The sequence below is a fragment of the Oncorhynchus tshawytscha genome, linkage group LG13 (assembly GCF_018296145.1).
Source record: "Oncorhynchus tshawytscha isolate Ot180627B linkage group LG13, Otsh_v2.0, whole genome shotgun sequence".
Lineage (NCBI taxonomy): Eukaryota > Metazoa > Chordata > Actinopteri > Salmoniformes > Salmonidae > Oncorhynchus > Oncorhynchus tshawytscha.
This window is the reverse complement of record NC_056441.1, coordinates 54,004,347-54,026,436: the sequence shown is the minus strand read 5'-3', so window position 1 is coordinate 54,026,436 and position 22,090 is coordinate 54,004,347. Positions and strand designations below refer to the sequence as shown.

At 43.4% G+C, this 22,090-nt stretch overlaps 1 protein-coding gene across 2 annotated transcripts in view; it reads left to right on the top strand.

The window, feature by feature from the left end:
* LOC112265151 (transcription elongation factor SPT5) overlaps positions 1-22,090 on the top strand; it is a 28,300-nt gene that overhangs the window by 5,519 nt on the left and 691 nt on the right. For both annotated transcript variants that reach the window (XM_024442223.2, XM_024442222.2), the window contains 23 exons: positions 255-324; positions 439-504; positions 612-677; positions 783-813; positions 915-983; positions 1,168-1,419; positions 1,528-1,617; positions 1,709-1,779; positions 1,888-1,993; positions 2,129-2,222; positions 2,337-2,473; positions 7,494-7,649; positions 7,771-7,917; positions 8,180-8,326; positions 9,276-9,401; positions 9,536-9,620; positions 9,801-9,911; positions 10,468-10,570; positions 10,686-10,813; positions 10,927-11,032; positions 11,380-11,538; positions 11,685-11,853; positions 21,674-21,877. In XM_024442223.2, coding sequence (XP_024297991.1) covers positions 255-324; positions 439-504; positions 612-677; positions 783-813; positions 915-983; positions 1,168-1,419; positions 1,528-1,617; positions 1,709-1,779; positions 1,888-1,993; positions 2,129-2,222; positions 2,337-2,473; positions 7,494-7,649; positions 7,771-7,917; positions 8,180-8,326; positions 9,276-9,401; positions 9,536-9,620; positions 9,801-9,911; positions 10,468-10,570; positions 10,686-10,813; positions 10,927-11,032; positions 11,380-11,538; positions 11,685-11,853; positions 21,674-21,877 — 2,693 coding nt within the window. The remainder of the gene's footprint in view (positions 1-254; positions 325-438; positions 505-611; positions 678-782; positions 814-914; positions 984-1,167; positions 1,420-1,527; positions 1,618-1,708; positions 1,780-1,887; positions 1,994-2,128; positions 2,223-2,336; positions 2,474-7,493; positions 7,650-7,770; positions 7,918-8,179; positions 8,327-9,275; positions 9,402-9,535; positions 9,621-9,800; positions 9,912-10,467; positions 10,571-10,685; positions 10,814-10,926; positions 11,033-11,379; positions 11,539-11,684; positions 11,854-21,673; positions 21,878-22,090) is intronic.

Sequence of the window (22,090 nt, the reverse complement as noted above, 5' to 3'; positions counted from 1 at the left end):
TTCTAAAAAAAAAAACTTTTTTTGCTTTGTTGTTGTGGGGTGTTTGTAGATTGAGGGAAACATTTAATCAATTTTAGAATAAGGCTATAGTGTAACAAAATGTGGAAAAGGGGAAGGGGTCTGAATACTCTGCGAATGCACTGTAGGTGTAGGTTCTTAATATACCACTTGTTTGAACTGAAGGAAACTTTTACGTTCAGTCTTATACGTTAAATTGTTTTTTGTTTGATTTATGAGTCTGCTTTACTCTTCAGTGTCCAACATTGACCATGTGGTCCTGGATGAGGATAACTCTGGCTCCCGCAGGCTGCAGAACCTCTGGAGGTAATTTGTTCTAATGGGCTACGAGTGGCTAGGCTTCTTTCCATTGATATTTCAGTTGTTACTATGCAGAGCTGTGTTCTTGAAGTCTGACATTTGAATGTTTGGATGTTTCAGAGATTCCAGAGAGGAGGCCTTGGGGGAATATTACATGAGGAAATATGCCAAGCAATCTGGAAATGAGTGAGTATTTTCACAGTAATCTGTCGAAATAGTTGGCCCAAATTTGTTTCAGAATTGATTTGACCTGTTATCCCCTTGACTGAAATATTGTTTTTGATTCCCTTTAGTTTTCCCGGGGGTTCTGAGGAACTGTCTGATGACATCACCCAGCAGCAGCTGCTCCCTGGTGTCAAGTATGTATCACTTCACCAAAATGGGAAATAGATTTTTAGTTGACTACAACAATCCAAAATATAATTTTTCTCAATGTTCTTGGTATTATATTTTCTTTTTCAAAGGGATCCTAATCTTTGGACAGTCAAGTGTAAGGTATGGAGCTTATATTTTTGTGTAGGTAGACATCTAGAAGTTCAGTACACAATTATACTTTTTTCCCCCCTATGTCATGCAACATTATTTTGCCATTACAGATTGGGGAAGAGAGAGCAACTGCCATTGCCTTGATGAGGAAATTCATTGCCTATCAATTCACAGAAACGGTATGTCCCCGCCCTCATTCTCTGCATGTATATGTTCCATGTATTAAGATGCTAATGTTTGCATTTAGTGTTTTATATGATTGATCGATTGATAGCCTGTACATCTCTTGTAGATCAAAAATAAAATTGGAGCTTTGACAACCTGTGAAACTGTTTTAATTTCCTATACACCATTTCTACTCAGCCCCTCCAAATCAAGTCGGTAGTGGCTCCCGAACATGTCAAAGGTTACATCTATGTAGAGTCGTACAAGCAGACTCACGTCAAAGCTGCAATTGACGGAATAGGCAACCTGAGGATGGGCTTCTGGAACCAGCAGATGGTTCCCATCAAGGAGATGACAGACGTCCTCAAGGTGGTCAAAGAGGTGACCAACCTCAAGCCCAAGTCCTGGGTCCGACTCAAGAGAGGCCTATACAAAGATGACATCGCCCAGGTACGCATGAAACACATCATGGAAGACAAAGGTGTGACATGTATTTTGAAGACATAGGTAAATATCCTTATCATATTCTTGAAACATAAATGTATTCTCCTCCTTCAGGTGGACTATGTGGAGCCCAGTCAAAACACGATATCACTGAAGATGATTCCCAGGATAGATTTGGACAGAATCAAGGCCCGGATGAGCATGGTAAGCAACAGCAGCACTCTGTCACCACCTGTCTACTCACCACCCTCCACTTTGATATCCCCTGACACTTTTCTTGTTGTCTGTCTCCCAGAAAGACTGGTTTGCAAAGCGGAAGAAGTTCAAGAGACCAACCCAGAGACTCTTCGATGCAGAAAAGATCAGGTACACAGAAACATGTCTTAAAGACCATCATTATTGGGGATTTGATTACGCTATCATAAATGGGTAAGATCGTTGCCTCAGTTACTTCCTGACTGTGTTTTCTTCCAGGTCACTTGGTGGGGATGTCAGCCATGATGGAGACTTCATGATATTTGAAGCTAACCGCTACAGCCGCAAAGGGTTCCTCTTCAAAAGCTTTGCCATGTCTGCTGTGGTAAGACGACCACGTTGCCTCAAAACCACTGTTTTATTGGCCATTTGTTGACAACCCCATAGGGGAAAAACGGGGCAGAAAAGTGGTCTTCGTTATCTGTACCCGTGGCCCAGTCTCTTTTATCGTCTTTTACAGATCACTGAAGGAGTGAAACCCACTCTGTCGGAGCTGGAGAAGTTTGAGGACCAGCCAGAAGGCATTGATCTGGAGGTGGTGACTGAAACCGCAGGTAACACCCACTTCTAAAGCATATTCAGGACATGAGATTTGGTATTTACTTTCTGGTTTTCATTTACATGTGTATCTGTTTTTGTAAGAGATGTGTCTTGTTGTGTGACCACAGGTAAAGAGCGTGAGCACAACCTCCAGGCCGGGGACAATGTGGAGGTGTGTGAAGGGGAGCTGATCAACTTGCAGGGCAAAATCCTGAGTGTGGATGGCAACAAGATCACTATCATGCCCAAGCATGAGGACCTCAAGGTAATGGCAAGCGCCAAACAGGCGACTACATTGGGAGGACATTTCACATTCGTCCTACTAGATTTGGGCCTAAATTCAAATTGTTTGGAAACACGTTCACATTGGTTAGAATTGTCAAAACAGTACATAATGTTCTGTAGGTTTTCAACAGAATTTAGTGCAGATATTCTCATGCCCTAAAAGTAAGACATTCAGTCTACATGTTGTTGAAAGCAAGACAAAGGCAAGGACCCTGGGTCAAGCCATTACAAGCCAAATTCTTGTTTTGCATAGGAATGATGTGTTGTTATTTATTATTCTAGCCACATGAATTGGAATTTAATGAGAACTACCACTATAAACCAGGGGTGGGCAATCAACGGAGGGACTGTATAAAATAAAATCTTTAAAAAAGTAATACATTTAGGGATGATATTTGTCAAAATCGGCATCAATATGGGGCCAGAAAAAAAGGCACTTTCCAAAGTCCATTATAATTTCTGCATACTTTCTATCCATTTTTAGACGTTCAAGTGTAGCCTAGATTTGTTTTTCAATCCAAAATAATCATTTATAAGGATGCACCAATGTGGTGCATTTCCATTTTATGGCCTTTTTAACTATTTTAGCACATACTGCAACCAAGTTTCTATGTTTTTTACAGATAATAAGAAAATATGTGAAATTACTTTAGTATAGGAAAGGTGTAAATGGTTTTATTTGCATCACAAAGTGACTGAAATGCATCTGAAATGCATTGTAAAGTTCAGGAAAACATCCGGGAAGCTCATCAGTGTCCTGCGCGGCTTGTGAGTGTCGTAGAGGAAAACAGAAGACAGTGTTCCTGAGTTCTTCCAACCGTTCAAACACTAGAGCCAAAATCCGCTAATAGCAGACATCGGGGGTTACTACAATTCTATAAACTAAGCGGCGCAATCAGCTGACTACAGACAAGCTCTTTTAAAAAATATATATATAAAATCCACCGCAGGCTGCATTTAATTGGCTGGCGGGCCAGATCCTGTTTCAGCCAAGTCAAATAGCCTGCAGAGGAAACTGGATTTCCTACTATTTGTGACAAATTGAGTATGTAGTATGCTTATTGGTCATAGTATGGATATAGTTTGTATGCCAAAAGTTCCTGGATGTCCTACTACAATCACCAAAATACGAAGTATACAAGCAGTGGACACTATTTCTGTGCTTTTAGGGCCAATAATGCAAATCTTCAGAAAATGGGTGTGGCTTCACACATTTTTCAGATTTGAAGAAAAAGGCGGAAAATATGCAGCCGAAGTCCGACTAGAGGATATACAAATTCATTGCATATCAATGTAATGAAGTAATTATTTTTCAAATAAGTTACGTTACACTTTATGTTGGCTGACAATTGGTTAGCTTCGCTAGCCTTACGAACAGCATAGCATATCATTACAGCAGCTATATGTACCAGTATGTTAGCTAGCTACCTAATGTTAGTTAGTTGGCTACTAATACATAAAACTTGCCAGTGTATTAACTATATGCTATCTAACTACCCAACATATTTTGTCTTGATTATTCATGTATTTCTTAGCATACCTTAGTGGTATAGTGGTTGTGCGTTCTCAATGGACATTGTTAATGAAGTCGTAAGATGTCTAGCTAGTAATGTGTTATACTTACAAGCTAGCAAGAAGTTGCATAGCAACAGCATCAACTTCCGGTAGACAAGTACACTCAACTGAAAGCATATCGTTTGTTTACGGTATACTAAAATGAAAGTGTATAGTTTTTTATTTATTTAACTAGGCAAGTCAGTTAAGAACAAATTCTTATTTGCAATGACGGCCTAGGAACAGTGGGTTAACTGCCTGTTCAGGGGCAGAACGACAGACTTACCAGCTCGGGAGTTTTGAACTTACAACCTTCCGGTTGCTAGTCCAACACTCTAACCACTAGGCTACCCTGCCGCCCCATAGTATGTAGTATACAGTATGTTAGTATGGGTATTCGAACACATCTAATGAATGACCCGGGGTCAAGCGGTTACAAACCAGGGCCCAGATTCACAAAACCTTAAGAAGATTCTTCTTAACTGCCATTTTTTCCTTCACTATATGAAGAAAGTAAAAAGTTGCTATTCCTCAATTAAGTTTTATTTTTTCCCTATGTTTCTTCCTAATAAAGAAAAGAAAATAGGATTCTTATGTTTTAGGATTTGTTATTGGAAATGTACTTAACTTTAGGACAGCTAAACCCTTGTCTTCTAACAACTGGATATTTTTGTAGCCATTAACGTTTTGTTACGCCAATGCCACAGACAAAGTTGGCTACCGGACATTTTAAATACAACAAGAAAACAAATGAAATGCATGTTATGTAGCTAGCTAGTGTTAAATAGCCAGAGTTAGCTTGTCAATTTGCAAAGAAGAACTTGGCTAACTTAGCTAGCTAACTTACCGGTCACGCAGTCCTTCTACCACCGTCTCTCCAATCATGGACAACACCTTCTCCTCCAGCTGGTCCACATGAATGGTCGATACTCCCCCTCCAGTCTTCTTCTACTCCTTGCTTCTGTCAGCTCCCTTCTTAGCTGCCAACTTGATGCCGGACCACTTTTTTACAGCGTCACTGTCCCTTGCCATACCCCCGATGGCAGAGACAGAATCAGCTTCTCTCGGCCATCCTCTTTTTGGTCTCTGCAGTGACCCGCAGTTATCGAGTCTCCCCAACAGCAATCTTTCCGTGCTGCTATTTTCTCGAACCATGTCGTCAAGCTCTTGTTTGCTGAAGATTTCTTGCACTTTCCTTGGTTTTCCATTTTTATTTGTGATATAGCTAGTCTTATGGCTATAATCTGGGGGGGGAAGTGTTTTTGTTTATAGTTTGCGAGCTAAAAAATAATAATATATATTCTCGAGACATAAAGCAGATTAATAAATGGAAATATCTACACTTCATTATAGTGGGCCAAAGCCTATGTTCCCTGTCACATAGGCTTATTTATTGGTTCCAAGCACGTCACTAATGTCAATCCCACAAAGAAGATATATCCGAAGTTCTTAGGAAAGATATTTACGAAGCTCCTAAGAACTATGCATTCCTAAGAACATTTTGAGGAATTGCACTTATGAACTTATTTTTTTTCCTTTTAACTTCTTAAGTAATGTTTTGTGAGTCCGGTCCCAGATTCTTTTTTGCATAGGAAGGGTCTGGTGTCGAGGTCGACCGATTAATCGGAATGGCCGATTTCAAGTTTTCAAAACAATCGTAAATCGGTAATTTTGGATACCGATTTGTCCTTTTTCTTTTTTTAAATTTGTATTTTTTACACCTTTATTTAACTAGGCAAGTCAGTTAAGAACACATTCTTATTTTCAATGACGGCCTAGGAACGGTGGGTTAACTGCCTTGTTCAGTGGCAGAACGACAGACTTTTACCTTGTCAGCTCGGGGATTCAATCTTGCAACCTTACAGCTAACTAGTCCAACGCTCTAACCATCTGCCTTTCATTGCACTCCACGAGGAGCCTGCCTGTTACGCGAATGCAGTAAGAAGCCAATGTAAGTTGCTAGCTAGCATTAATCTTATCTTAGAAAAAACAATCAATCATAATCACAAGTTAACTACACATGGTTGATGATATTATTAGTTTATCTAGCATGTCCTGCGTTGCATATAATCGATGCGGTGTGCATTCGCGGAAAAAGGACTGTCGTTGCTCCTACGTGTACCTAACCATAAACATCAATGCCTTTTCTTAAAATCAATACACAGAAGCATATATTTTTAAACCTGCATATTTAGCTAAAATAAATTCAGGTTAGCAGGCAATATTAACCAGGTGAAATTGTGTCACTTCTCTTGCGTTCATTGCACGCAGAGTCAGGGTATATGCGATAATAATAAACGTTTTGTTTTCGAAATGATAGTTTCCGGATTCAACCATATTAATTTCTGTGTGTTATGTCATAAATAAGTCTACGATTTGATAGAGCAGTCTGACTGAGCGATGGTAGGCAGCAGCAGGCTCGTAAGCATTCATTCAAACAGCACTTTTGTGCGTTTTGCCAGCAGCTCTTCACTGTGCTTCAAGCATTGCGCTGTTTATGACTTCAAGCCTATCAACTCCCGAGATTAGGCTGGTGTAACCGATGTGAAATGGCTAGCTAGGTAGCGGGGTGTGCGCTAACAGCATTTCAAACATCACTCGCTCTGAGACTTGGAGTAGTTGTTCCCCTTGCTCTGCATAGGTAACGCTGCTTCGAGGGTGGCTGTTGTCGATGTGTTCCTGGTTCGAGCCCAGGTAGGGGCGAGGAGAGGGACTTAAGCTATACTGTTACACTGGTAACACTAAAGTGCCTAGAAGAACATCCAATAGTCAAAGGTATATGGAATACAAATGGTATAGAGAGAAATAGTCCTATAAATACTATATTAACTACAACCTAAAACCTCTTACCTTAGAATATTGAAGACTCATGTTAAAAGGAACCACCAGCTTTCATATGTTCTCGTGTTCTGAGCAAGGAACTTAAACATTTGCTTTTTTACATGGCACATATTGCACTTTTACTTTCTTCTCCAACACTTTGTCTTTGCATTATTTAAACCAAATTGAACATGTTTCATTATTTGAGGCTAAAGGGATTTTTATTGATGTATTATATTAAGTTAAAATAAGTGTTCATTCAGTATTGTTGTAATTGTCATTATTACAAATACATCTTAAAAATCGGCCGATTAATCGGTATCGGCTTTATTTGGCACTCCAATAATCGGTATCGGCGTTGAAAAATCATATTCGGGCGACCTCTAGTCTGGTGGTATTTATTAGTCAAGCCACATAAACTGGAAGTTAGAGAGAAATACCAGCAACATAACATCAGAGCATGATGAAGACATTAGGCTTCCCAGAAATGTGGGACGGATAGAATTACAGGACACATTCACACAACACATTCACGAGGCAACCAGACATTCCCACTGTGTTCTGTTCATTCTCAACGGCACTGATGCAAAATAATGGTTTGTCATTGATGCCTGGTCTGTGTGCAGGATCCTCTGGAGTTCCCGGCCCACGAGTTGAGGAAGTACTTCCGTATGGGTGACCACGTCAAGGTGATAGCAGGCCGCTACGAGGGCGACACCGGCCTCATCGTACGTGTGGAGGAGAACTTTGTCATCCTCTTCTCTGACCTCACCATGCACGAGGTAAGCAACGTCACATTATTGGACTCTATCAACTTGTTTGCTATAATGATGTTTTTTGCATAATTCCCATGTAACTTCAGTGAACCATTATCAATGTTACGGGGGTGTGTGTGCTTTACAGTTGAAGGTCCTGCCCCGGGACTTACAGCTGTGCTCTGAGACGGCGTCAGGGGTAGATGCCGGGGGCCAGCACGAGTGGGGGGAGCTGGTCCAACTGGACCCCCAGACCGTGGGAGTTATTGTCAGGCTGGAGAGGGAGACATTCCAGGTTGTTATCCTTAATCTTCCAGAAATAATCAGGTTCAGATCTAGGCAAATTATTTTATAAGCGATTGGGTATGTGGGCTTAGAGTCGTGTCTGCTGGAAAGATGTTTTGTCCCATTTCATCTGTTCTTGGAATGGGTACTTGTGATATTGCGCAATTTTAAAATTGGTTCCATGTGTAACGTATATTAAATTGTGACAGATGAGTCTAAATCCCTGAGAATCCCTATAGGGCTCACACATTTATTCCTCCTCTTCTCCCCAGGTCCTCAACATGCATGGCAAGGTGCTGACAGTGCGTCACCAGGCAGTGAATCGACGGAAAGACAACCGCTTTGCCGTGGCACTGGACTCTGAGCAGAACAATATCCACGTCAAAGACATCGTCAAGGTCATCGACGGGCCACACTCGGTAAGATTCACGACCACAGTTCTGCTTTCTGTAGGTCTAAACTCATAGAAAATGTATTTCTCAACTCCAGCTATAGTAGGGCCCTATAAAATCGATGCGGAAGAACACGGACGGAATCATGGAATCCAGACATTAAAACGTAATTCAACAATATTTCAAAATGTATATGTTGGTTGGAAATCAAATAAACGTATTGAACTTATTAGAACACTTTATTAATTTGCCTAAGATGATCATAATACATTTACAAAATGCATCAGTGATTCTTACTTTCTGAAGAGTCAACACAAAATTGCCTCTATCTGTGAGTGTGTTTGTCTACAGCACCACTTTGTGTAGCCGTTAGCGATGATGCTAATGAGAACCGGGTTCTGGTAGATGGAAAAGATTTCCAAAAAACCTTAATGGAATGTTAACTACAAAGTAGTCTGTCTACCTGGCAGAATAATCCTAATTATTTGCATCATTCTAGTGGCGAGTTGTTTAGCAAAGTCTGCAATCACACGTGTGCTATAGAAACACTGCTAACCAAAAGTCTTTTGCAGTTGCACACTTGAGGTAAAGAGCATCTGTACCCAAAAATGAAAATTCCTTAGATTTTCCCCAGACGTTAAATGTGGTTTCCTGATATCGTTTAAGCCTTGTTGTTGTACAATCTTGTTTTTGTATCCTGATTTTTAAAGAGTGCGAGGATCTGAAAACTGGAAAATGTCATTTGGGGGGAAACTAAACGGAATTAAGCAAAAAATGTCATATTTTCTAGGGCTCTACTATTGGCCTCCATCTAGGTTTGGCTACTATACTTTAAAGGCCAGTTTCTTCCCTCATTTACAAATTTGGAGCAGTTGGCTTGAAGAGCCTTTTCATGCTCAAAATGGGACTGTATGTTGAGGTACGATTAGCATGAATAGATTGTTAGCATATCAGTGGTGTGTGGTTTGTTTGCCAGGGGCGTGAGGGGGAGATCCGCCACATTTTCCGAGGCTTTGCCTTCTTGCACTGCAAGAAGCTGGTGGAGAACGGGGGCATGTTTGTCTGCAAGACACGCCACGTGGTGCTGGCCGGGGGCTCCAAGGTCAGTCTCCCACTCGCTTTCACCGCATCACCACTTTTACATCACGTTCAAGTCTTCCATCTACTCTTAACCTTCTCCAGTGGGACCCATCAGAGGTGTTGTTGACATCTGATTCTTCCATTCTTTGGCTATAGCCCCGAGATGTCACCAACTTCACTGTGGGAGGCTTCGCGCCTATGAGTCCACGCATCAGCAGCCCTATGCATCCAGGTGGTGGTGGTGAGTAGAGTACAGCTCAGCTCACAGAGATCATGTGTTGATAGACCCAGTCATCATAAACTGTTTATTGCACAGCTGTTGTTCATTTGTAGATATTAGGGAACGGACTCTTAGTGCAGGATACAACACTAAACTACTATCAGGCCAGAAGTCTTAAACAACCCCTGTCCTCTACTTCAGGCCAGCAGCAGAGGGGCGGTGGAGGTGGAGGACAGATGGGGCGTGGCCGGGGCAGGAGGGACAACGACCTGATTGGACAGACCGTCCGCATCTCCCAGGGACCATACAAGGGTAATGCTGCGTTCATAACATCTCGTAAATTAGTAAATATCAGCTTACAACTGGGAAGAATCTGCTTGAACACCTCTTCTGGTAATTACTAGTGGGAAACACATTTATCATCTCTGAGCTCCGACTTCTCCCACATGCTGAAATCTGACATCGCATACTATTGAAATGATCTCAGTAACAGCATTTTCGGCGGCAAATGCAACAGAAAAATATTATTTTATAATAATAAAATAAACATTTTAATAAACAATAGATATTTCTAACAATATAATTTGTTTGAGAGCCTGATACGTGTACTTTCAGTTTATGGTTGACGCAGCTTGTTTGCCATTAGCCAATCTGAGTTCTTAATGAGTTCAAAGCATGTGAATACACACTAGTTTCTCATAGTTTAGGTCACATGGGAACCAGACAGCGTTGTCTTCTGCCATAGAATGAACAATAGGCACGTTTTGCAGAAGATGCTGTTGCACCATGGGTGTTTGACTTCCAACACTTACCCCAATGTGACTAAGACGGATTATCTTTTGGCTTAACTGTTGCCATTATTTCCCAGGGTATATTGGAGTAGTGAAGGACGCCACAGAGTCGACAGCCAGAGTGGAACTGCACTCGACATGCCAGACCATCTCTGTGGACCGACAGCGTCTCACCACAATGTTTGTTCACATCACAGATATATTACAGTGATATATTGTGAATTCAGTTTTATATTAATGCAGTATTTCACCTTTTGAGTGTTATTGAGTGTTGACGTGTTTTTGTTACATTCAGGGGAGCCAAGAGGCATGGAGGAATGACTTCCACCCACGGACGCACCCCCATGTACGGTTCCCAGACCCCCATGTACGGGACAGGCTCCCGTACCCCTATGTACGGCTCTCAGACCCCCTTACACGATGGTGAGACGCACACCCCCACCAAGGGAATACCTCTATGGACCTCCGTCAGAATATATACCCCCATGACCTGCAGTAGAGCTTGTTCTCATTGTGGTGATTCTTGTTCCCCACAGGGAGCCGTACTCCTCACTACGGCTCGCAGACTCCGCTGCATGATGGGAGCAGGACGCCGGGGCAGAGCGGAGCGTGGGACCCCAATAACCCCAACACACCGTCCAGGTAGGCTACACGTCCTGGCAGCCTGGAGGCCCCGCTTGTGTTGTATAGGGCTCTCTCTGTCATGTCAAAGCAAAGTGTCTTTGTCATATGCCAACCATATGGGTAGTGTACACAAGTACAATGAAAATAGAGTTCTTGCCAGCTCTCCTCTCAACAATGTTTCAGCTACAGAAAAATATTAAATGAAAGATTAGTAGAAAAAATAAATCTATGGTTGATAAGGGTTTGTTGGTCTTTTGTGTCAAAGTTGAATACAGCTTTTGTCTGTACTTACTACAGATCCTGAGATGTTTCCCTAATAGGATGATTTTTTGGAAGCAGTCTTTAACCTGTTCCTCTGGTTTCAGGGCGGATGACGACTATGAGTTTGGTTATGATGACGAGCCCTCCCCGTCCCCTCAGGGCTACGGGGGCACGCCTAACCCCCAGACCCCCGGCTACCCAGAGGTGCCGTCACCCCAGGTCAACCCCCAGTACAACCCCCAGACACCAGGCACCCCAGCCATGTGAGACGCACACACACACACAATATTTTTGGTTGTTTCCTGTCATCTTCAATGTCTCTAGGCCCCTTTTACAGTGGCGATCAACTGCTCAATGTGGATTTGATTTTCTCTGTCCTAGCCAAGTCCACTGTGTGTGTGTTCCTCAGGTACAACACAGAACAGTACTCGCCGTACGCTGCCCCCTCCCCACAGGGCTCGTACCAGCCCAGCCCCAGTCCTCAGAGTTACCATCAGGTGGCACCCAGCCCAGTGGGCTACCAGAACACACACTCACCAGCCAGCTACCACCCCACCCCCTCACCCATGGCATATCAGGTAAGACCCACCACGCTTGACATTAGCTTTTTAGCCACTTAGTAGGATTTTTAAAGTTTTTTTTTTACTTAACACCATTTCTACGTCACTGTATGATGCAAGGAACCATTTTACAAAATAAAATGAATGTATCAGACAAATGTATTCAAGCCTGTTTCAAAATACAACACTGCCCCTTCAAGGCTCCCCTGAAGGATGGTGGGCCACGCCTGGTAGCCTATGAAAATATTGGAACATAACAATCACAACCAAATACATTTTATGTCTTTATAAAATAATTCCCTCTAGTGCTTGAGATTAAGGGCGTCGTCCCTGGGACGAGAAAACATGACAAATCCAAAATTCATATAACCACTTTTTTAAAGCAATAAGGCTGCTGCAACCGATCAAACCGTTTAGCTTAAAATGTTGATAGAAATGTTGATGGCTGTAGGCTACACATGAATATTCCAAAGTGCAATTGGTGGGAAAACACCGTTCTCAAAAGCACACCGCACTCGCAAGCGTTTTCACGTGACAGAGAATATCCATTAGAAATGAAGAGGGGGGGATCTAAAGGTGCAGCAACTAGCAATGGGTTACTAATATGACCAGGATTGTGCCTTTTGGCTGTTTGACAATAACATAAGTTAAATTGGAAAACAATGGAACATAGGACTAAGCTTCTTTGAAACAAGTTAAGACATCACCCAACTTGAATCTGAGCAATGCGGTCAACATTTTTAAAACTATTTAACAATAAACTTAATTGTTTAAAACCTGGAAGTTTAATGTCATTTGCAAAAAGCACTGTCCTTCACTCTCCGGTCTTGTGATGACTTGATCCAAACAAACCATGCCCGTCAACAGAATCAAGCCTTTAGGCGTTCATTTTTATTATCCTTCGTTATATTTGTCAAACATAACTGGTGTTTAGCCTATATTTATCTAATTAGAAGTGTCATTAAAGTTTGGCAAAAATGTTTGCCACCTCATGTCAGCATCGGTTTGGACATGAAGCTGTAGCCAATCTGCATATCACCTACACTTTGGATATGTAAGCCTTTTTCTTTATTTATGTACAGTACTTGTCAAATGTTTGGACACACCTACTCATTCAAGGGCTTTTCTTTATTTTTTACTATTTTCTACATTGTAGAATAATAGTGAAGACATCAAAACTATGAAATAACACACATGGAATCATGTAGTAACCAAAAAAGTGTTAAACATATCAAAATGAGGCCTCCCGGGTGGCGCAGTGGTTAAGGGCTGTGCCACCAGAGACTCTGGGTTCGCGCCCAGGCTCTGTCGTAACCGTCCGCGACCGGGAGGTCCGTGGGGCGACGCACAATTGGCCTAGCGTCGTCCGGGTTAGGGAGGGTTTCGCCAGTAGGGATATCCTTGTCTCATTGCGCACCAGTCACGCCTGTGTCGGGCCGGGCGCAGTGCACGCTAACCAAGGTTGCCAGGTGCACGGTGTTTCCTCAGACACATTGGTGCGGCTGGCTTCCGGGTTGGATGCGCGCTGTGTTAAGAAGCAGTGCGGGTTGGTTTGGTTGTGTATCGGAGGACGCATGACTTTCGACCTTTCTCTCCCGAGCCCGTACGGGAGTTGTAGCGATGGGACAAGATAGTAGCTACTCACAATTGGATATTACGAAATTGGGGGGTAAAATTTAAAATACAATAAAAATATATAATTTTTTTAAAACATCAAAGTAGCCACCCTTTGCCTTGATGACAGCTTTGCACACTCTTTGCATTTCTGGACTTAGTCTTTTACCAAATAAGGTAAAATACTACCACTCCTACCTTGTCACAATACAACTAATTGGCTCAAACACATTAAGAAGGAAGGAAATTCCACAAATTAACTTTTAAAAAGGCACACCTGTTAATTGAAATGCATTCCAGTTGACTACCTCATGAAGGTGGTTGAGAGAATGCCAAGAGTGTGCAAAGCTGTCAAGGCAAAGGGTGACTACTTTTTTGGTTACTATATGATTCCATATGTGTTATTTCATAGTTTTGATGTTTTCACTGTTATTTTACAATGTAGAAAATAGTAAAAAATTAAGAAAAACCCTGGAATAAGTAGGTGTGTCCAAACTTCTGACTGGTACTGTATATGAAAAATAGATTTGAATATTATTCCATTGTTGGCTTCTCTGATCAAATTCTGATTGAAATAGTTTTTTTGGACAACTTAAATCTACACAGAGTTTACAAAATATCCGTGACGGACTGACCAGGTGAAATCATTGATCCCTTAATTGATGTCACTTGTTAAATCCACTCCAAACAGTGTAGATGAAGGGGAGGAGATGGGGTAAAGAATGATTTGAAGCCTTGAGACAATTGAGATATGGATTGTGTATGTATGCCATTGAGGGTGAATGGGCAAGACAAAAAAAACATGTGCCTTTTGAATGGGGTATGGTAGTAGGTGCCAGGCACAGCGGTTTATGTTAAGAACTACAACACAGTTTCCTGTGTATCAAGAATAGTGCACCACCCAAAGGACATCCAGCCAACTAGACACAACTGTGGGAAGCCTTGGAGTCAACATGGGCCAGCATCCCTGTGGAACACTTATGACACCTTGTATAGTGCATGCCACGACGAATTTAGGCTAAGGGGGTATATTCTTCTTGTCCAACCTTTTTTTGCGGGGGGCTGGGTTAGAGTTAATGTCGAGCCCTGCCACACACGTCATATTTCCCAGACATCTGTCTCTAGTATTTATTTCTCTTTAAGGTTGATGCAATATGCGGTTGTAGCATGTGTTGACATTGTGTGTGCTCATTCTTTCCCGCTAAGACTTTGTTTATAAAATGTAAGGTCTTGCCAGGGAAAATGTATTTTAGGATCAAACGCGTTTAAATGCTGATCTGTATCCAGTTTCCCAAAAGGCTAATAAGTTCCCTAGAACTCTTGTTAATTACTGACAGCCTCCACTATTCTTGTGGTCCAGATGTGTTCTTTCCCTTCTGTGTCACTTTATACTTAGTTCTCTGCTAAACATATAATCAAGATATTTATCCGTCTCTTTGACTGCTGATAACTTCACAATGAAGTTCACTATAAATACAACGGTGCCAAGGTCTTTGCAATTGATTCAAACAAGTGTAGGCTAAGTTGAACTGGGATGTCTGCATTAAAAGATGAATACAGTAGGCTACATATGCTTATATATTGAAATCAATTTCATGTTCAATCAAGTTCTGTTGCTAATTTTTAAATACTGCCTAGGTCTGTAATTATTGTCTTAATATATATGACCCGTTCCAAGTGGGTCAGAAGTTTATATACACTCAATTAGTATTTGGTAGCATTGCCTTTAAATTGTTTAACTTGGGTCAAACGTTTCGGGTAGCCTTCCACCAGCTTCCCACAATAAGTTGGGTGAATTTTGGCCCATTCCTCCTGACAGCTGGTGTAACCGAGTCAAGTTTGTAGGCCTCCTTGCTTACACATGCTTTTTCAGTCCTGCCCACAAATTTTCTATAGGATTGAGGTCAGGGCTTTATGATGGCCACTCCAATAAATTGACTTTGTTGTGCTTAAGCCATTTTGCCACAACTTTGGAAGTATGCTTGGGGTCATTGTCCATTTGGAAGATCCATTTGCAACCTAGCTTGCGACCAAGCTTTAACTTCCTGACTAATGTCTTGAGATGTTGCTTGAATATATCCACATAATTTTCCTGCCTCATGATGCCATCTATTTTGTGAAGTGCACCAGTCCCTCCTGCAGCAAAGCACCCCCACAATATGATGGTGCCACCCCTGTGCTTCACGGTTGGGATGGTGTTCTTCAGCTTGTAAGCCTCCCCCTTTATCCTCCAAACATAGGGATGGTCATTATAACAGTTATATTTTTGTTTCATCAGACCAGAAGACATTTCTCAAAAAAGTACGATCTTTGTCCCCTTGTGCAGTTGCAAACCGTACACTGGCTTTTTTATGGCGGTTTTGTGGCTTCTTCCTTGCTGAGCGGCCTTTCAGGTTATGTTGATATATATGACTCGTTTTACTGTGGATGTGTATACTTTTGTACTTGTTTCCTCCAGCATCTTCACAAGGTCCTTTGCTGTTGTTCTGGGATTGATTTGCACTTTTCGCACCAAAGTACGTTCATCTCTAGGAGACGGAACGTGTCTCCTTCCTGAGCAGTATGACGGCTGCGTGGTCCCATGGTGTTTATACTTGCATACTATTGTTTGTACAGATGAATGTGGTACCTTCAGGCATTTGGAAATTGCTCCCAATGATGAACCAGACTTGTGGAGGTCTACAATTGTTTTCCTGAGGTCTTGGTTGATTTCTTTTGATTTTCCCATGATGTCAAGCACTGAATTTGAAGGTAGGCCTTGAAATACATCCATAGGTACACCTCCAATTGACTCAAATGATGTCAATTAGCCTATCAGAAGCTTCTATAGCCATGACATATTCTGGAATTTTTCATGCTGTTTAAAGGCACAGTCAACTTTGTGTATATAAACTTCTGACCCACTTGAATTGTGATACAATTTTTGGAAAGAATTACTTAGTAGATGTCCTTACCGAATTGCCAAAACTATAGTTTAACAAGAAATTTGTGGAGTGCTTGAAAAATGAGTTTTAATGACTCTAACCTAAGTGTATGTAAACTTATGACTTCAACTATATATATATATATATGTGTGTATATATATATATATATCTCAGCTATAGTTTAAGTGTTTTCCTTTAAGGTGTCTAAGTAAGATTTGAAAAGAAAACTGATCAGAGAGCAGCCTTTTATTTGATCCCATCAGTATGGACACATGCTCCAACAACTATGCAAACGTTCTCTCTGCGTGGTGTTTTGAAAAATGAGCGTTACGTCTTCGGCTGCTGTAGGAACGATGCTTCGGGTAAAACACTTAAGCCTTTTTTTTAATTTTTTTTTTATTTCACCTTTATTTAACCAGGTAGGCCAGTTGAGAACAAGTTCTCATTTGCAACTGCGACCTGGCCAAGATAAAGCATAGCAGTGTGAGCAGACAACACAGAGTTACACATGGAATAAACAATTACCAAGTCAATAACACAGTAGAAAACAAAGGGGGGGGGAGTCTATATACAATGTGTGCAAAAGGCATGAGGAGGTAGGCGAATAATTACAATTTTGCAGATTAACACTGGAGTGATAAATGATCAGATGGTCATGTACAGGTAGAGATATTGGTGTGCAAAAGAGCAAGTAAATAAATAAAAACAGTATGGGGATGAGGTAGGTGAAAATGGGTGGGCTATTTACCAATAGACTATGTACAGCAGCAGCGATCGGTTAGCTGCTCAGATAGCTGATGTTTGAAGTTGGTGAGGGAGATAAAAGTCTCCAACTTCAGCGATTTTTGCAATTCGTTCCAGTCACAGGCAGCAGAGTACTGGAACGAAAGGCGGCCAAATGAGGTGTTGGCTTTAGGGATGATCAGTGAGATGCACCTGCTGGAGCGCGTGCTACGGATGGGTGTTGCCATCGTGACCAGTGAGCTGAGATAAGGCGGAGCTTTACCTAGCATGGACTTGTAGATGACCTGGAGCCAGTGGGTCTGGCGACGAATATGTAACGAGGGCCAGCCGACCAGAGCATACAGGTCGCAGTGGTGGGTGGTATAAGGTGCTTTAGTGACAAAACGGATGGCACTGTGATAGACTGCATCCAGGTTGCTGAGTAGAGTGTTGGAAGCCATTTTGTAGATGACATCGCCGAAGTCGAGGATCGGTAGGATAGTCAGTTTTACTAGGGTAAGCTTGGCGGCGTGAGTGAAGGAGGCTTTGTTGCAGAATAGAAAGCCGACTCTTGATTTGATTTTCGATTGGAGATGTTTGATATGAGTCTGGAAGGAGAGTTTGCAGTCTAGCCAGACACCTAGGTACTTATAGATGTCCACATATTCAAGGTCGGAACCATCCAGGGTGGTGATGCTAGTCGGGCATGCGGGTGCAGGCAGCGATCGGTTGAAAAGCATGCATTTGGTTTTACTAGCGTTTAAGAGCAGTTGGAGGCCACGGAAGGAGTGTTGTATGGCATTGAAGCTTGTTTGGAGGTTAGATAGCACAGTGTCCAATGACGGGCCGAAAGTATATAGAATGGTGTCGTCTGCGTAGAGGTGGATCAGGGAATTGCCCGCAGCAAGAGCAACGTCATTGATATATACAGAGAAAAGAGTCGGCCCGAGAATTGAACCCTGTGGCACCCCCATAGAGACTGCCAGAGGACCGGACAGCATGCCCTCCGATTTGACACACTGAACTCTGTCTGCAAAGTAATTGGTGAACCAGGCAAGGCAGTCATCCGAAAAACCGAGGCTACTGAGTCTGCCGATAAGAATATGGTGATTGACAGAGTCGAAAGCCTTGGCAAGGTCAATGAAGACGGCTGCACAGTACTGTCTTTTATCGATGGCGGTTATGATATCGTTTAGTACCTTGAGTGTTGCTGAGGTGCACCCGTGACCGGCTCGGAAACCAGATTGCACAGCGGAGAAGGTACGGTGGGATTCGAGATGGTCAGTGACCTGTTTGTTGACTTGGCTTTCGAAGACCTTAGATAGGCAGGGCAGGATGGATATAGGTCTGTAACAGTTTGGGTCCAGGGTGTCTCCCCCTTTGAAGAGGGGGATGACTGCGGCAGCTTTCAATCCTTGGGGATCTCAGACGATATGAAAGAGAGGTTGAACAGGCTGGTAATAGGGGTTGCGACAATGGCGGCGGAAAGTTTCAGAAATAGGGGGTCCAGATTGTCAAGCCCAGCTGATTTGTACGGGTCCAGGTTTTGCAGCTCTTTCAGAACATCTGCTATCTGGATTTGGGTAAAGGAGAACCTGGAGAGGCTTGGGCGAGGAGCTGCCGGGGGGGCAGAGCTGTTGGCCGAGGTTGGAGTAGCCAGGCGGAAGGCATGGCCAACCGTTGAGAAATGCTTATTGAAGTTTTCGATAATCATGGATTTATCGGTGGTGACCGTGTTACCTAGCCTCAGTGCAGTGGGCAGCTGGGAGGAGGTGCTCTTGTTCTCCATGGACTTCACAGTGTCCCAGAACTTTTTGGAGTTGGAGCTACAGGATGCAAACTTCTGCCTGAAGAAGCTGGCCTTAGCTTTCCTGACTGACTGCGTGTATTGGTTCCGGACTTCCCTGAACAGTTGCATATCCCGGGGACTATTCGATGCTATTGCAGTCCGCCACAGGATGTTTTTGTGCTGGTCGAGGGCAGTCAGGTCTGGGGTGAACCAAGGACTGTATCTGTTCTTAGTTCTGCATTTTTGAACGGAGCATGCTTATCTAAAATGGTAAGGAAGTTACTTTTAAAGAATGACCAGGCATCCTCAACTGACGGGATGAGGTCAATGTCCTTCCAGGATACCCGGGCCAGGTCGATTAGAAAGGCCTGCTCACAGAAGTGTTTTAGGGAGCGTTTGACAGTGATGAGTGGTGGTCGTTTGACTGCGGCTCCGTAGCGGATACAGGCAATGAGGCAGTGATCGCTGAGATCCTGGTTGAAGACAGCGGAGGTGTATTTGGAGGGCCAGTTGGTCAGGATGACGTCTATGAGGGTGCCCTTGTTTACAGAGTTAGGGTTGTACCTGGTGGGTTCCTTGATGATTTGTGTGAGATTGAGGGCATCTAGCTTAGATTGTAGGACTGGCGGGGTGTTAAGCATATCCCAGTTTAGGTCACCTAACAGAACAAACTCTGGGGCTAGATGGGGGGCGATCAATTCACAAATGGTGTCCAGGGCACAGCTGGGAGCTGAGGGGGGTCGGTAGCAGGCGGCAACAGTGAGAGACTTATTTCTGGAGAGTAATTTTCAAAATTAGTAGTTCGAACTGTTTGGGTATGGACCTGGAAAGTATGACATTACTTTGCAGGCTATCTCTGCAGTAGACTGCAACTCCTCCCCCTTTAGCAGTTCTATCTTGACGGAAGATGTTATAGTTGGGTATGGAAATCTCTGAATTTTTGGTGGCCTTCCTGAGCCAGGATTCAGACACAGCAAGGACATCAGGGTTAGCAGAGTGTGCTAGAGCAGTGAGTAAAACAAACTTAGGGAGGAGGCTTCTGATGTTGACATGCATGAAACCAAGGCTTTTTCGATCACAGAAGTCAACAAATGAGGGAGCCTGGGGACATGCAGGGCCTGGGTTTACCTCCACATCACCCGCGGAACAGAGAAGGAGTAGTATGAGGGTGCGGCTAAAGGCTATCAAAACTGGTCGCCTAGAGCGTTGGGGACAGAGAATAAGAGGAGCAGGTTTCTGGGCATGGTAGAATATATTCAGGGCATAGTGCGCAGACAGGGGTATGGTGGGGTGCGGGTACAGCGGGGGTAAGCCCAGGCACTGGGTGATGATGAGAGAGGTTGTGTCTCTGGACATGCTGGTTGAAATAGGTGAGGTCACCGCATGTGTGGGAGGTGGGACAAAGGAGTTATCAGGGGTATGAAGAGTAGAACTAGGGGCTCCATTGTGAACTAGAACAATGATAACTAACCTTAGCAACAGTATACAAGGCATATTGACATTTGAGAGAGACATACAGCGAGGCATACAGTAATCACAGGTGTTGAATTAGGGAAAGCTAATCAGCTAAATCAAATCAAAATCAAATCAAATTTTATTTGTCACATAAACAGTAGGTGAGAAAACAGCTAATCAGCTAGCACAACAACAGCAGGTAAAATGGCGTTGACTAGATGGCAACATATGAGGGCCAAGTGGCATAGATAAAACATAAACAAGCAGAATGGAGTACCGTGATTAATGGACAGTCCAGAGTGCATCAGCTATGTAGCCAAAGAGATCAGGGGGCAGTGCATCAGCTATGTGGATGGGGCGGTGGATGGGGAGGGAAGCTGGACTGGCGAGTGTTATCCAGGTTAAAAAAAACTAACAATGACTAAATAGCTTGTAGCTAGTTAGCTGGTTAGCTTCTGGAGGTTCTTGAGTGTGTTCTAAAAATTAAAAATAATAGCGATTCCGTATCACATTGGGTGAGGCAGGTTTCCGGAAAGGTGTAAACAGATTAAAAATCAAGAAGAGATAGAAAGTAAATATGGGTCCGGTGAGTGTTTGGGACGCGGCGATTCAGACGGTTAGCAGGCCTGTGCTAACAAGCTAACAGTTAACAGTTCGTAGGCCCGGGCTAGCAGTTAGCAGGCCTGTGCTAACAAGCTAACAGTTCGTAGGCCCGGGCTAGACAAGCTAGCAGTTAGCAGGCCTGTGCTAACAAGCTAACAGTTCGTAGGCCCGGGCTAAACAAGGTAGCAGTTAGCGGACCGGGGCTAGACAAGCTAGCAGTTAGCAGGCCGAGTTTAGCAAGCAGGGAGATAGCGAGGGCTAGAGAGTTGGCCTTTAGGGGACGTCGCGATGGGGTGAGTCTGTTTATTCCTCTTCATGCAGTGACATCGATAGACCGGTCGTGGGCCCGGGTATTGTAGCCCAGGAGTATGCTACGGTGGTGGTACAGGTGCGCTGGCCGGGCTAGCTTCACGCTAAGTGGGTGGAAGCGCTAGCCAGGAGTAATCATCCGGGGTTGCGGTTTAGCTAGATAGCTAGTTGTGAAGATCCAGCTGAAATGTTCCGTTTGCGGTGGGAATCCAGGGATGAATCCGGGGATGAAAAATAAATAGGTCCGTTATGCTCTGGTTAGAGTCGCGTTGTTCGAGCTGGCGAGAGCTTTCCGAGCTAAAGGTTAGCTTAGCTGATGACCGGTTAGCTGAAGACCGCTAGCATAGCTGGTGGGGTGTGATGGCCTAAGTTCCATCGCAAGAATCCCGGCTTTGATCTTTGTCTCCTACTGTCGACCCAGGCCAGTCCGAGCCCCAGCCCGGTAGGCTACAGCCCCATGACCCCCGGCGCCCCCTCCCCGGGCGGCTACAATCCCCACACCCCCGGCTCCAACATCGACCAGACCTCTTGCGACTGGGTCACCACCGACATCCTGGTGCGCGTTAAAGACACCTTCCTGGACAGCCAAGTGGTTAACCAGACAGGCATCATTCGCAGTGTCACGGTGAGTAGCAAAGATCACACCACCTCTCCACGTTGTTATTATATATTGTTATTATAGGTATAAACACATAGGAGAACGGTTAAATTAGACCCCACCCCCCCAGGTTAGACACATATAGGGGATCTCATGTCTCATTCGAGGGGGCTGAGCCCCCCTTTACCCGTCTTAACCATGTGTTACGTTGACGAGTTTGTTCTATCAAACACAACATGA